Below are 14,897 nucleotides of genomic sequence, written 5' to 3' on the forward strand. Positions count from 1 at the left end.
AAGTAAATTCTCTTGTATTTTAGAGGAAATACAAAGATATATAAAAGAATTGTGTATAGGTAGTTTCTTTTACTTAGTAATGTCATGGTTAATAACTGAGTAGAAATTAGGGATTATTTTTGATAATATGAAAACATTAGGAGTTATCAAAAACTTAAAAAATTGGGGTTTATCATTGGAAATCTCCCTAAATTCAACTAACCTTTCTAAAACTCCTTAAAACTTAAAAACATTTCAGAATATTGGTTCAATATCGCACGGCTGCACGTTATGTACCAAATTAGTAAATTACCAATACTCAACGGTGGCCTACGATATTACCCACCCCAACCTTTACGGCTAGACGTCACTTTCCTAGATACTTCATGGGTTCTTCCCTTTTCGATGTTTTAGTACTAAAACTAGCAAATAACTCCAATTCACAGCCAAAATCATAATTCAATCATCTCAGCTTGTATTACTATAATCCAAACTCTCCATTTTAGTCAAAGTCTTCTCCTTTCCATTGACTTCATCCTCTTGAATTAGTACGAGTATTACATACTCTTTCATCGATCTTTTTTTCTGTACCTCCAACTTTGACAATTCAACTACTCAACCAAATCCAACTCCACTTTTACATTTAAAATCCTCTCCATTTACAAAACAAACTCCACAAAAAACCCAAAACCATCAAACAAAAATGAACAATCTCATTACAAGCTCATTCTCCCGGTTCAGAGAAAACCCGGGTGATTTAGAGATGGGTTCTCCCACCCCTAACCCAGGCGTAAACCTCGACAAGTTTTTTGACGACGTCGAGACAATCAAAGATGACTTAAAGGAGATTGAAGAAGTCCATAAAAAACTAAGAACATCCCATGAAGAAACCAAAACGGCCCACACTGCCGGTTCAGTTAAAGATCTCCGGTCTAGAATGGACCGCGATGTCGGCGTTGCACTAAAAAAGGCTAAGATGATCAAAGTACGGTTGGAAGCGTTAGACCGGTCTAATGCTGCGAACCGGAATTTGACCGGGTGTGGACCGGGAAGTTCAGCGGACCGGACGAGAACTTCGGTTGTTAATGGGTTAAGGAAGAAGTTGAAGGAGAAAATGGATGAATTTCAAGAGTTAAGGGAAAAGATTAGTTGTGAATATAGGGAGACTGTTGAAAGAAGGTTTTTTACTGTTACTGGTGAAAATCCTGATGAAAAGACTGTTGATTTGTTGATTAGTACTGGTGAAAGTGAGAACTTTCTGCAAAAGGCTATTCAACAACAGGTTTGTGTTTCTGATTTTTAATTTTGTTTTTTGTTTATATTTTGTTATTTAAATTAATTTAGTGGTCAAATTTTGTGATTGAGGGAGCCCCACTTCCTCATTATGAGAAATACTTTTGTTTTTCATAATAACATTTTGAAAAATAATGTAACGTTTTTCACTGGTGGGGACCGTGTATGTGTCATGAGTGGAAGTCCCAAATCTTGACATATTGACATATACCCCATAAGAAACAGAGAATTATCCTTTGTGATTGATGAAAAATATGAATGGGGAGATTTGATAATTGGGATGAATGATTGATCATGTGGTAGATATGAATATTTAATGTAGAATAATGTATTACTGGATCAATGTGGATGGACATGTGAATTACTTTGACTAGTAGTTGTAGTTGTTAATCACTTTCTCTAATTATTAAATTATTAAGGTATCTCTATGTGATTTATTTTGTTTGAAAATTGTGTAATTATTGATATTTGAATTTATATAAACTTATTTTTATTGTGGGTGTGAGAAAAGTAAGTCGAGTAGGGCTGCTTGAGTGTGTGTTAGGATTGAAAATGAATGAGTTAATATAGAGAACGTAGTATTCTTTCGTTACTTATTAATTGTCCTTTAAGATTATGCACAAGCTTTCAAAAGAAACTTGATAAAAGAAAGTATAATGTTTGGTTAAATGACTAGATATTATGGAATGGAGAGAGTGGTATAGTTAACCAATTGATCATAATATTAAATGGCGCCTATTAGTTTGTTAATGAATGCTATATACAAGTGGAATGGATTTTTTCTCATCTATACTGATATATTAAAAGGCGTTTCAAAGAACGTCTATGCGCCACGTCTCCTCATTTTGCCACGTCACTTACTCAACTCCTCAATATGCCACGTTATCCACACAACCAACAATACTCCATGTTGTCTCAACTTTATTGAAAAAAATATATGGATGAGAAGGTTTGATCGAACACTTGACCTCTTAGAAAAAAAAGTTATTGTATAACCATCTAGACTAATTGTTAATTATGCTTTAACATTGCACAATAAATAATATTTTACTACAAAATATTGAAGACACATACTACATACAAACTATTAGACGCTCTCATAAATTAGCAGTTGCACAACTATAAAAGTAGTAACCCGGGGCAACGCCCAGGCTACTCACTAGTTAGATAATAATATCCAAACTTTCATCCACCTATCGTCTTAATTGTAAGTGTTTTATAATCTACCATCCTCCCTCAAATTATTGAGCTCTTAGGTTTTGGCACACATATTAAGTGTAAACTAGTCTTTTGGCCCGTTTGATGTACGAGTTGTTACTTGCGTTATTTTTTCTTGAAATGTGTTGCATGTTTGTGTTATATGCGTCGGCGTTGTTTTGGAATTTAATTAGGTATATATACATGGGTACTGTGGGGGTATGAAATGACATATTAGTTTAAGTTATATTTCAAGTTTAGGAGATGAAAAGACTAGTTTATTGTTTATGTAATGTGTACTAATTAGTTTAACTTTAATTTATTATGTTGGATGAAACACTTAATTTTCTTAATCAATAATAACTACATATTAAAAGACACACCAACAATGACACTTGTCATCTTATGGTGTTTCCTTAATATATATATATATATATATATATATATTAAAAAATTGATAAAGAATAAGCGCAAAATACTTTATTCCAAAATTTAGAAAAAAAAATTCGTAAAATAATATATTTACCAACTTAGATATCTAATTATATCTTTATATAAATTCTTATATATAAGTAATTACTATTTTATATATAAGTAATTACTATTTAATGTATAAATTATTTATAGTAAAAAATCATGAATATATATCTTTCAACCTAACGTAATTGGTGAATGATAAATTATCAAATGTGAAATAAAAAAATTCAAAAATAAATATGCCATCAGGGTTCAAAATTGAAGAAAACTTGAATAAAAATATAATATGTAATTAAAAAATAAATAAATAAAAATAAAATTAAGTTGCACAATTTGGGATAAAATAAGAAATAGATTTTAGACCAATTATAGTTTTAAATTGAACTTTGTAACAAAGAGTGGAAAACCGTGCATAGCACGGGATCTACTCTACTTACTTTGCAAGTTTCGGAATGCATAAAGTTAAATATTATTTATTTATTTTATTTTTTTTTATATTAAAAATGTGGAATATCAAAAGGAAAAGTTAAGGGAGGTTACATGTAACATACGAGTGATTATGGTAACATGTGACTTAGTATAGATTTGTAATTTGTGTTTTTAAATACTAGGTATAAATATAGATAGTTAGATAGTATATCTTCTTTGTAAACTTTTGGAAGATTAAGAATACACGGAGTAAAATCTAATTAATGGGGGAAGAGATTAGTAAAGGACTCCACATCACATAAAATATGAAGAAAGAGAATGATGACTGAGAGTGGGATAGTTAGTAGTGGGGCCGTCATCATATGGGTTGGATTGGTTGGGTAAGTGAAATATTCTGTTTAAAGTGATTGGGCAATTATTTGAGGATGGAGGACAGAGGAGTATGTTTATTACGAGTTTGGTAATGAAACACTTGTATTTGGTTGATGTTCATTACTCTGTACAAAGTTTAGTTCAAGTTCTGTTTGCTCAATGTAGCATCCGTTCGATTCACTCTCATGGAGTCATGGGGCCATTTACCCTCAAGCATTTATTTTACTTTTTGATGTTTTGCAGACTTAGTTATAATCCTTTTCTCTTGAATTTTCCGTATTGAACATATTGACCTTTATCTGAATTTGTGTTTATCTGTGACATGAACTTGGTAGCACTTATCTGAAAGTCTGAAACCATAGAGGTTTATTATTACAGGGTCTTTTTGGCATTATCTTTTAAAGTTTTAAGGTAGCTGAAGTTAGACATGGTTACGTCATTGGTTGTGACACTTCGCAGTTTTGGTAAGGTTAGTGGTTAGAAGTCCGTAAAAGACAAAACCTTAGAATTTTGAATGTTTCAAATATGCCTATTGGTTTGGAAGGATTCTCAGAGCCAGAAGTTAAAAAGCAGAATAGAATCTCCCTTTTGATGTAGGCAGTGGAAACTCAGGAAGAAACCTTCTAACATAATTTCATTGAGTGGAAGAACTGTACTAAAATTGAGACATTCTAACGATCCTTGCTACTCATCATTATAGATGTAACTGGCCGAGAGTTATCATACAGTAACTGTAATTAATAGGGTTAAACAGTAATCAATACGATTGAGTTGTGTTGTAGCAGATGCTACGGATAACACTCAGACTCCCCGAAAAAGTTTAAGAGCTAATACAATAACTCAAAGTTTGTTTAATATCTACTAGTTTACACTAATCTAAAAGCCAATTTTCTTTCCAATGAAAGTTAAAGGCTCTTGTTTACATATTTGAATCTTCCAAGAAAATGTAAATTTCTATAAAATATTCAAATGAAAGTTTAGACCTTTGATAACTTTGATTGGATTTCTAACTAGAGAACTGAATGGAAGTCATTCAGATTTTACTGTGCAGATTTGCACAAATGTTAAATGTCAACTATTTTCCAATGGGTAGCTAAGAGTGTAGAATTTTCCATTCGAATCAGGGTCTCTATTTCTATGAAATTAATATTTCCATATTCATTAAGGTTATATAATGTGATTTAGGTGAAACAAGATATTCCCCTCATCTCATAATTAATTTCGTATTTACTATTCTGAAAAGTCCCAAAACAGATCTCACATTTTCTTCTGATATCAAGATAAAAAGCGTATTATTGCCTTTTCCTATGCACAATCACTACTCCTAATCTCATCTGACCAAAAATATGAAGCTCATTATGGAACGGATAGAGTAATTGGTTTAAATGTGGCCGATTTCTATGCTAATCAAGTGAACCTGTACAGTAGAAATAATACATAATCTGCTCCTACTCGTTTGCTCACTGGCCTTTGCTTTGGAAGTGAAAATTTATATCTTTGTTAAATGCTTGAACGTTATTAACTGGCATAATGCATATAGCAATGCCCATGTTCCCATACAAATGTTGTCATCACAGGCATTATATATTACTGAATGTGTAATTTATATGGTTTGAGAAACAATCCGAACTGTAATGTGAATTTGCTTGTGGCAATTGTATCTTATACTGATTGAGTGAACTGTTGTGTGAAATCGTTCTTGTGCAACTGCAGGGCAGGGGACAAATTCTAGATACGATTGCTGAGATCCAAGAGAGGCATGATGCTGTCAAAGATATCGAAAGAAACTTAATGGAACTACACCAGACATTTCTGGATATGGCAGTGTTGGTTCAGTATCAAGGTGAGCAATTAGATGACATCCAGGCTAATGTTGGTAGAGCTTCTTCCTTTGTTAGGGGAGGAACTGAGCAACTGCATACTGCTAGGAAACACCAGAAGAATACTCGAAAATGGACTTGCTTTGCCATCATTATACTTCTCATCATCATATTAATTATTGTTCTCTCTGTAAAGCCATGGAAAAAATAACTCACTAGTCATTCCGCGACATTGGTTTTTGGATGGAGGATTACAAGATCTTGGAATGCCATCTCGTACACTTTGTAGCTATGTCATATTTTCGCTTCATTATATATATATATATATATATATATATATTTACTGTCTTTTGTCACTGTAATTAAGAATTGTGGGAGCTCAATTTTGATCAGGCATGAAGTCAATTTTGTTTCCAAGATGAAGAGAAACAAAGCTTGTTTTTTAAAACTAGATTTTGGAGTAGTTCCTCTGTTTGGCTCAATTGGGATGTTTTTGTATTTGATCCTCATCTCATCATCTGTAAATACCCTTATTGTTTGCTCGGAATGTTGGTTGTAACATTCTGTTGCCCAGGTGATAAAGAAAATATTCTTCTATCTTTGACGTTAGGGTTCAATCTAGGGTGAAGGATCCCCTTACCACTCCTTATAAAATTTGAAAAGAATAGTATAATAGAGATAGCTAAAAAGCTAAATATTCAATAAGCTAATTTTAAAAACTCATTTATTTTATTTTTTTTTTAGATTTTTCAAAAATAGCATTTTGAGTTTAAAAAGCTCTTATATTAAGCTATTTATCAAACACTTAAATTAGATTTTTCATCTGGTCAAACATCTAATAGACCTAAATAAGGTAAAAACTCTCTAAAATGCTCTTTACTTAATAAGGCCTTAATAAGATCCCTTCAAAATCCCAAATCTCAACCCACATATTTTGGCTCAAAACGCTGATAACCAAACACGGTCCAAAACTATTTCGCCAAATATTACCATGTACTAAATTTTCTTTAAACCCATTGTGTACTCACTCCGTAGACCGTAGTTATAAAAACTACTAAAAGAAGGGAAGGAAGGAAAAAAAAAATGTACGAAGTATTTTAAAAAATATCTATCAAGACAACAACAACCCCCCAACTTAACTATTAGTATCAATCATGTATAATTATCAAATGATGATCAGGGTGAACTAATGAAGGAAGTAACGGGTGTTAGCACGGTTATAACCTTATATTTATTAGTAAAGTATTTCGAAGTAAGTAGAGCTGTTAGTTTCTGATCCGAACCGTTGAAGCCGACTGTTTTAAACCGATCCGAAAAGGAATCGAACCGTTAAAAACCCATTTTTTGAAAATCGAAAACCAAGCCGACCCAATTTTTCCAACCCGAAACTGAACTGAACCGAAGTTCTGCAAATCGTTAATGACCCGACCCGTTATCAAGTCAAACCATTACAACCGAAAACCGAAAGCAACCCAAACCGATTATGTCCGTACCCGATAGTAAACCAATCCATTTTAAACCGAAAACTGTTTAAACCCGGCAAAAATCCAATTAATCTGAACCGTTCCAACCCGTAACCCGCTGTGACCGAACCTTTATAACCTGTAACTCGTTAGTACCGAACCGTTTACAGCCCATAACCCATTGAGACCGAACTGTTTACAAACTATAATCCATTATGACTGAGCCGTTTACAACTCGTAACCTAATATGTTTATGATCTGATTTGTTTCAACCCACTACTCGATAAACCCAACTTATTTAAGACTTAACTCGATTATAACCTAACTTGTTCCTATCCATTATCTAATTAACCAGACTCGATAATGATTAGACTCAATTTTAACCTGATATGATTTGAACTGAAACACGCTTCATATTGGTTAAAACTGTTTCCAAACAGACCTAATTCAATCCAAACCGATTATGACCTTAACCAATAATGACCCAACTCGGTTTCACCCGATCTGTTTTGAGGCGAAACCCGTTTTCAAACCGACCCAGTTTAACCAAACTGATTATGACCCAAACCGATTACAACCCGACCCGATTAGGACCCGAACTATTTTGAACCAAAACCCGCTTAAAACTGGCTAAACCCATTTTCTAACCGACTCGGTTTAACCCAAACTGATTATGACCCAAACCGATTACAACCTGATCCGATTAGGACCCGACCCGAAATAGAAACCGCAATTAAAAAAACCAAACCGAACTGACCCGCTCATTTTCAAAATCGACCCAAATCAACCCACTAATCATTTCAACCCGTTATAAACTGATCCGTTATAACCCGAGACCGATAAACCCAATCCGAAACTGAACCGTTTACCAATTGACACCCCTAGAAGTAACACATTCACATTTCGAAAATGAAACTGAAAGACTTATATATATATATATATATATATATATATATATATATATATATATATATATATATATATATATATATATATATATATATATATATATATATATATATATATATATATATACGGGGAGGTTCCGCTAAAAACAGAGCTTATGGTGAAAACTAAAAACAAGCAATCTTAGCCATTCATTACTAGCACAAAAGATCAGACGGTTCTAAAGCCCTAAGATCATTCCAACCTTACATATAATCAATTCAACCGTTTAAAAGGTCTTTTTTTTTTTTTTTTTTTTTTTTTTTTTATGACAAACGCAACGTTTTAAAGGTCACTACATGCTAAAATAAAGTAACTTTATCTAAATTGACGATATTTACATAGAGTCACTATATATAAAAATAACGTAACTATATACAAAAATAGGGTAGCTATTTCAATTTTTACAATATTTACATTAAGGTCACTATATACAAAAATAGGGTAACTATTTCAATTTTGACCATATTTACATAGAGGTCACTATATACAAAAATAGGGTAACTATAACAATTTTTACAACATTTACATTAAGGTCACTATATACAAAAATAAAGTAACTATATCGTCTGAGTTTTTGACACCATTTACATAAAGGTCACTATATACAAAAATAAAGGTCACTATATATTATAAAAATAAGGTGACTGAAACAAAATTTACAACATTTCCATAATTCTAAGGTCATTATATCGAAAATAAGGTAACTATATATTAACTTCGGGTAATTATATCAATTTGACACCATTTACCTAGAGGTCGATAAATATAAAAATAAGTATTAAAAAAGTCTATGTAGGATTCGAACCTACATCCCGTGATTACACGGTGCTCGACCAATTGAGCTAATAGGCTTTCAACATGCCAAAACAGCCAATAAAAGCATACCAACATCACAGACCAACATCATACAGACTGAAGCAAAACAAGCTTGACAAGATCAACGTTTCAAGAACAGAAGCAGAGGCAAATAAAAGCATACCAGGATATCATGATACGAGCAAGCCACCTGTATATGAGGAATCCCAACTAAATGTAGATATTGAACAGGCAGGCACCAAAAATCATACAATCAGAGATAAATCTTCACAAAGGCTGAAGAAGGTTACTATACTAACTCCAGCTGACAAGGTAAGATTAGGCATGATAGAGCTCGAAATAACGCAAACTAGCATACTCGAATTTTAGAAATAAATTTCTAAGGACACACTTCTACCATTTAACAGATATAAGCCTATGAGGCTATGATTCACAAAACAATACATATCTAGCTCCGTATCAGAGTGCACTTAGATTCTGGTACCATTACTTCAAAAGAAAGTCTATAGTAGGATAACAATACAATTGACCACTTGGTATTAACATTCAACTCTCTTACTCTTTGAGTGGAATAATAACAATAACTCAAATGTCTAGACTGTCATGGATGATCTGCACTACTGTTCGAATAAAATCTTAAATGAAAATGTACAAATCTACTGCAGTATTAAACAAAATATCGTTCACAATCACAATCACAAGCAGAACTTATTTAATCACATTCTTTCTTATACACAACATATAACAACCCATTAATAGGCAAAATCACATATCTACACATCACAGCACACAGGAGTGAAATCAACACGCTCACAATCACAAGCAGAACTTTCACCCAATCACACACCTATACACAAACGAGCAGCTTACAGTCCATTCACAAACGAGCAGCTTACTGTCCAATTATAGGTTGTATATATAAACAATTTCTACGGCAACACAAAAGCAAGGAAATCACATTTCTGACAATCAGACTAAATACATCAATAAAATGCAGCAACATTAGAAAAATATCATCAAAATAATCAAATAAAACACAAAGTTCAGAAAATTTGATGATGAAATTGAAAATCGAACACAAAGTGATAAACTAAGCCGAAAAAATCGAGCACAAACTGATAAACTTAAAATGAAAAAATCGAACACAATTGAGAAAAAATAAAACCGAAAAAATCGAAATCAAATTCAAAAAATTAAGCCGAAAAATCAAACACAAATTGAAAATAGAGAAATTGGTCAATATACAATGAAATGATCGATTAACGTAGAAAAATTTGATGACGAAATTGATGTGCTCAGAATGCCAAACGAAGAAATTAAGCTGAATTATAACATAATTAAACTTAAACTCGATTAAGAATGAACTACCTCAAATAAAGTTAAATTACTCCTACGAAACTTACAAAATTTGCCAAAAATTACAAAATTAATAAAAAACAGAAGCAAAGTACTCAAAAAAATTGCACAAATCGGAAACGAAAAACTCAAGAAATTACTCAAAAAACAACGATATGAAGAAATTATGAAAAACGCAAAATAATAACTCAAAAAACAATTAAAAAATCAGAAAATAACAAAAAACAGAAACGAAAAACTCAAAAATTACACAAATAAGAAACGAAAAACTCAAAAAAAAAAAAAAAAAAAAACTCAAAAAACATTGATTAAAAGCTAAAATAAAGCAAAATTATAAACGATTTCCTTACTTGATAGATCGTAGACAATAATAGGAATCAATTTGATGAAGAATCGAATCAATCACAACTATGCTTTGGAGAAGTAGTATGAAGTTTGAGGAAGAATGTAGAAATCAGGAAAGAGAAAAGAGAGGAGAGAGAATGTTATGCATGAAAATGCAGGAGAGAGAAACCAAAAGGCTGGAAAAAACCCCTACCGTAGGATAAGATGAGTTTGAATCTACGGTCAAGATTTTGTGTTTTCAGTTTTTAACTTAAGGTTGGTTTTCACATGATCCAACTCCTATATATATATATATATATATATTTTGAATAAACTGAAAGACTTATACTCGTATAAGTTACTGGTATATAGCTTCCTTCAACACGTTGTTGCAACTTTTATTTATTTTATTTACATTCAAATTATCAAACAGGGGAAGCCTACCAAATTGGTCATTCAATAAAATGATGTCTATAAAGACTTGTTCCAAACAACTATTTAAGCACTTTGAGAGAAAAATAATCCCAAGTATTTTTATATATTACGGTCAAAGACGTGTAAAAGCCAAAATAAGAATAAGAAAATTACATACAAAGTAGGAAATTCTTCATTGCAAAGCAAAATCAAGATTGCATTCCTGCGTTACTTCCTCCCACTTTCTTATACTCGGTTGATTACATGTCTAAGATATTCAGCATAAATAATAATCGAAATGGTATAATTTCCTAACAAAATTTTCATATATTGACTTTATATATGTTTCTGGAAGTTCTAGTAGTTGAATATTCTATCAGTAAACCCAATTTTGACGACAATATATCTTCTAAATGCATCAAACTCCTCCCTTTATCTAAATCAAACAAAGGGAGGAGAGAAAAAAAAAATTGTGATTTCTTAGGCACAAAGAGTTTTGTTAAGAACGACAATGAACGACTTATTATCAAGTTTCTCCCAGCACCGGAAGAATGGTTCTGGTGACATAGAGATGGGGGATGTAGGTGCAAACCTCGAGAAGTTCTTTGAAGACGTGGCGAAGATTGAGGATGATTTGAAGGAGATAGAGGAGCTCCACCACAAGCTGAGGGCGGCTCATGAGGAGAGCAAGACAGCACACAAATCTGGTGTAGTGAAGGCAATCCGGTCTAGGATGGACCAGGATGTGAACCAGACAATGAAGAAGGCTAAACACATCAAGGAGTGCCTTCAGGCCCTAGATAAGTCCAATGTTGCAAGTCGAAGCCTGCCAGATTGCGGTCCAGGAAGCACGACAGACCGGACTAGGACCTCGGTTGTTGGGGGTCTAGGGAAGAAACTTAAAGACAAGATGGATGAGTTTCAAGAGCTGAGAGCGAAGATTAATGAAGAGTATAAAGAGACAGTTGGGAGGAGGTATTATACTGTGACAGGGGAGAATCCAGATGAGAAGACAGTTGATTTGCTGATTAGCAGCGGAGAGAGCGAGACCTTCCTGCAGAAGGCCATTCAACAGCAGGTTCGTTCTGTCATAACCACTTTTTAACAATACTCTGTGCTGCATATAAATATATGAATGTCCACAAATCAAATGCATGGAATCAGAAAAATAAACTAGTCGCAGACCTCACAGTAATGTGTATCAGATCATTACTTTTTCTGATTATTAAGATTAATGAATGTTCACAGCTGAAGTCGATAATTCATGCTCTAAACAATGCCTATATCACGAAAATGGAACATAGGCTCCACAAATATGTGTTCTGAAGATGGGGAGCAATGTTAACGGGACTTAAAAATTGCATAGGATAAATACATCTCATTTAAGACGTATGGGGAATCAAGAAATCTAATTTGAATACCTATCATTTTAAGAAATGTATTGTGAAAGAGTAAATGTTTACAAAAATAGAAAGTTGAAGCTTGTACAGAAATCTTATAAAAAGAACTCAGAGCGCCTTAGTTCAAAGTCATGAACCATTAAAAGAACTGAGCAAGTCATCAGGAAACAAAAATAATAGAGTGAAAACCTGTTCAATGCCATACTCATCATTTCCAAAATAAAATGCTATAACTTGTATTTTTTAGAAGATATGTATGACTAAATGAGTGAACAAAATCATTGTGATGCGAATGCAGGGCAGAGGACAGATACTAGATACAATTGCTGAGATTCAAGAGAGGCACGATGCTGTTAAGGACATAGAAAGAAGCTTGATGGAACTACATCAGATATTTCTCGACATAGCAGTTTTGGTTCAGCATCAAGGGGAGCAAATTGACGACATTGAGGCCAATGTTGATAGGGCTAATTCCTTTGTGCAGAGGGGAACAACCCAACTGCAGCAAGCTAGAAAACACCAGAAGAATACCCGAAAATGGACTTGCTTTGCCATAATTTTGCTGCTCATCATCATAATGGTTATTGTCCTCTCTTTACGTCCATGGTCCAAGTAGTTCCTATGCAGGTCGTGAGCTTCTAGATGTAGAGATTGAAGCCTTATTTTCTATAGTTTCCTTCATCTGTTACAAATCCCCTTATTTTTTCACCATTATATGTTTAATTTGCCAATATTATTGTAGATAAGTTATGTATTTTATAGAGAGCATCAGGATTGAATTTTGATCAGATATATGTATACTATACTGCTACATGTTCCTTTAAATAAGAGTAAAAAGGTTATGAATTTGAAACCGGAATGTAAAGCAAGTTCTGTGGTGCCATGTACTAGCCACACCATCCCGCTAAAATCAACAAGATCATGTTCAATCAAACAATACAAAAATGGGAGCAGAGTTAACAAGATAGAAATTAGATGTGGCCATCTTGAAGTATAGAAAAGAAAACAATGCACAAGCTTCACAGTAGAAAATAGACCAAAAAACTTGCATAAGATTTCCAGTAAAATCTAAAACTTCATTATGACAATTCATCTCAATAAATAAAAACAGAACAAGTTCTGAGCTTATCATTCTCTTCTACAAACCATTCAAGTATCAGCAAACGACTAACAAACAAGTCAATAAAATCCTAAAAAAATCAGACTTCATCCTCATGAAGAAGCATGTTAGGGATACCTTTACTAACAGGGAACTTGCGGCCAGTTTCAGGGCAAACCAGAGCGCCTTCTTCAAGGTGAATCTCAAGGAGCGCATGGTGGAACTTGGTGAGAAAATCTTGAGAGTCAAGTAGAGAAGGGTCAACATCTTCAGGCAGTTCAGAATATCCCAATGTCTTGGCAGCTTCAACAAAGGGCTTCCACTCGATCTTGGTGAAGATGTTCTTGAGGAAATCCGTATTCATATCGACCTCTTTCTCCACCACCTTCCCCGCCTCTATCTTTAAAGGGAACCCGTCTGTTACCCCTTTAATATTTGAGGATAGCATGTTGTGTGTCAATAGCCTCATCTCAAATCCTTGGGGAATTATGCCAGCAGCAATGTCCTAATTCTTCCAGCACCAAAATGCAACCAAAAGCTATATCAGCAAACATCTTAACTTATCTTAGATAACCACAGAAAAAATTAATCATTCGAGTAATCGAATTCATCGAGAAATCAAGTTATTCGAGTAATCATATCAAGGCCATCCCTGAGACAAGGAAAGAGGGGCAGCCGCCAAGGGCCTAAAGAGGAAAGGTTCATTTTCATAGTTCTGTCCTACGATAAAGGGTTATAAACAAACAGTTTACAACAAATTAGCAACCGAATTTGACTCATTTATCAAATTAGGTTCCAAAATTCACTTCGAATTCTAGCAACAAAATCAATATAAATTCAGTAATTGTAATCAATAGTTCACTCAACCCTAATCAGACTGTACTGACAGTTAAATTAACGATAAACCCTAGACAGTGATATTGATATTCGATGATTAAAAAAAGAAAAAATATATTTCTTACCTCAGGAGCCGCTTCAATGGAGGAGAGAGTGCTCAGAAGCCGCTTCAATGGAGAAATTAGAGTATGCGCTTCAATGGAGAGGAGAGAGGGGGAGGATGTACCGTGTAAGTGAAAAGCTCCGAGGAAAAAAAATAAAACAAAAAAAAGGGAATTGTAGGAGGAAGAGTTAAGAGAAAACTCTCGAGGAGAGGATAAAGATAATTGATTGATAGGTGGAATATGTCAAGTATGTATGGGAAATAAATTAAGGATAAGTAATAAATTTATAAAATTACCCTTATTAATTTTTACCTTTTCTTCTTACCCTTTTAATTTCATTAAGGGTAATTTAGTCTTTTGAAACTCATTTCTTATCCCTCCCCCTTATACCACTCCCCTAGTTAGAAATAGAGGGATAAGTGGGTGTTTTTATCCCTATCTCTATTCCTAACCCCTTTCTAATCTCCATCCCTTTAAACAAACACTACATTTCTTTTATCCCTATTTTTTATCCTTGTCCCACCCCATTTATCCCCGTAAACAAACACCCTCTCTAAGTAAAGGTACAT

General features: G+C 33.5%; 3 protein-coding genes across 3 annotated transcripts; 2 read left to right on the forward strand and 1 right to left on the reverse strand.

Moving 5' to 3' along the window:
* Window positions 1–315: 315 nt before the first annotated feature.
* On the forward strand, window positions 316–6,170 carry LOC110733829 (syntaxin-121-like). The gene is made up of 2 exons (XM_021913899.1): window positions 316–1,261; window positions 5,461–6,170. The coding sequence occupies exons 1-2, from the start codon at window positions 683–685 to the stop codon at window positions 5,776–5,778; spliced, it is 897 nt and encodes a 298-aa protein (XP_021769591.1). The 5' UTR covers window positions 316–682; the 3' UTR covers window positions 5,779–6,170.
* Window positions 6,171–11,099: 4,929 nt separating this feature from the next.
* LOC110733830 (syntaxin-121-like) lies at window positions 11,100–13,141 on the forward strand. The gene is made up of 2 exons (XM_021913900.1): window positions 11,100–11,966; window positions 12,587–13,141. The coding sequence occupies exons 1-2, from the start codon at window positions 11,400–11,402 to the stop codon at window positions 12,902–12,904; spliced, it is 885 nt and encodes a 294-aa protein (XP_021769592.1). The 5' UTR covers window positions 11,100–11,399; the 3' UTR covers window positions 12,905–13,141.
* Window positions 13,142–13,320: 179 nt separating this feature from the next.
* LOC110733831 (multifunctional methyltransferase subunit TRM112-like protein At1g22270) lies at window positions 13,321–14,564 on the reverse strand. The gene is made up of 2 exons (XM_021913902.1): window positions 14,350–14,564; window positions 13,321–13,898 (listed from the first exon to the last, which is right to left on the reverse strand). The coding sequence occupies exon 2, from the start codon at window positions 13,854–13,856 to the stop codon at window positions 13,488–13,490; it is 369 nt and encodes a 122-aa protein (XP_021769594.1). The 5' UTR covers window positions 13,857–13,898; window positions 14,350–14,564; the 3' UTR covers window positions 13,321–13,487.
* Between the last annotated feature and the right edge of the window lie 333 nt (window positions 14,565–14,897).

This window comes from Chenopodium quinoa, unplaced genomic scaffold, assembly GCF_001683475.1.
Source record: "Chenopodium quinoa cultivar QQ74 unplaced genomic scaffold, ASM168347v1, whole genome shotgun sequence".
NCBI lineage: Eukaryota > Viridiplantae > Streptophyta > Magnoliopsida > Caryophyllales > Amaranthaceae > Chenopodium > Chenopodium quinoa.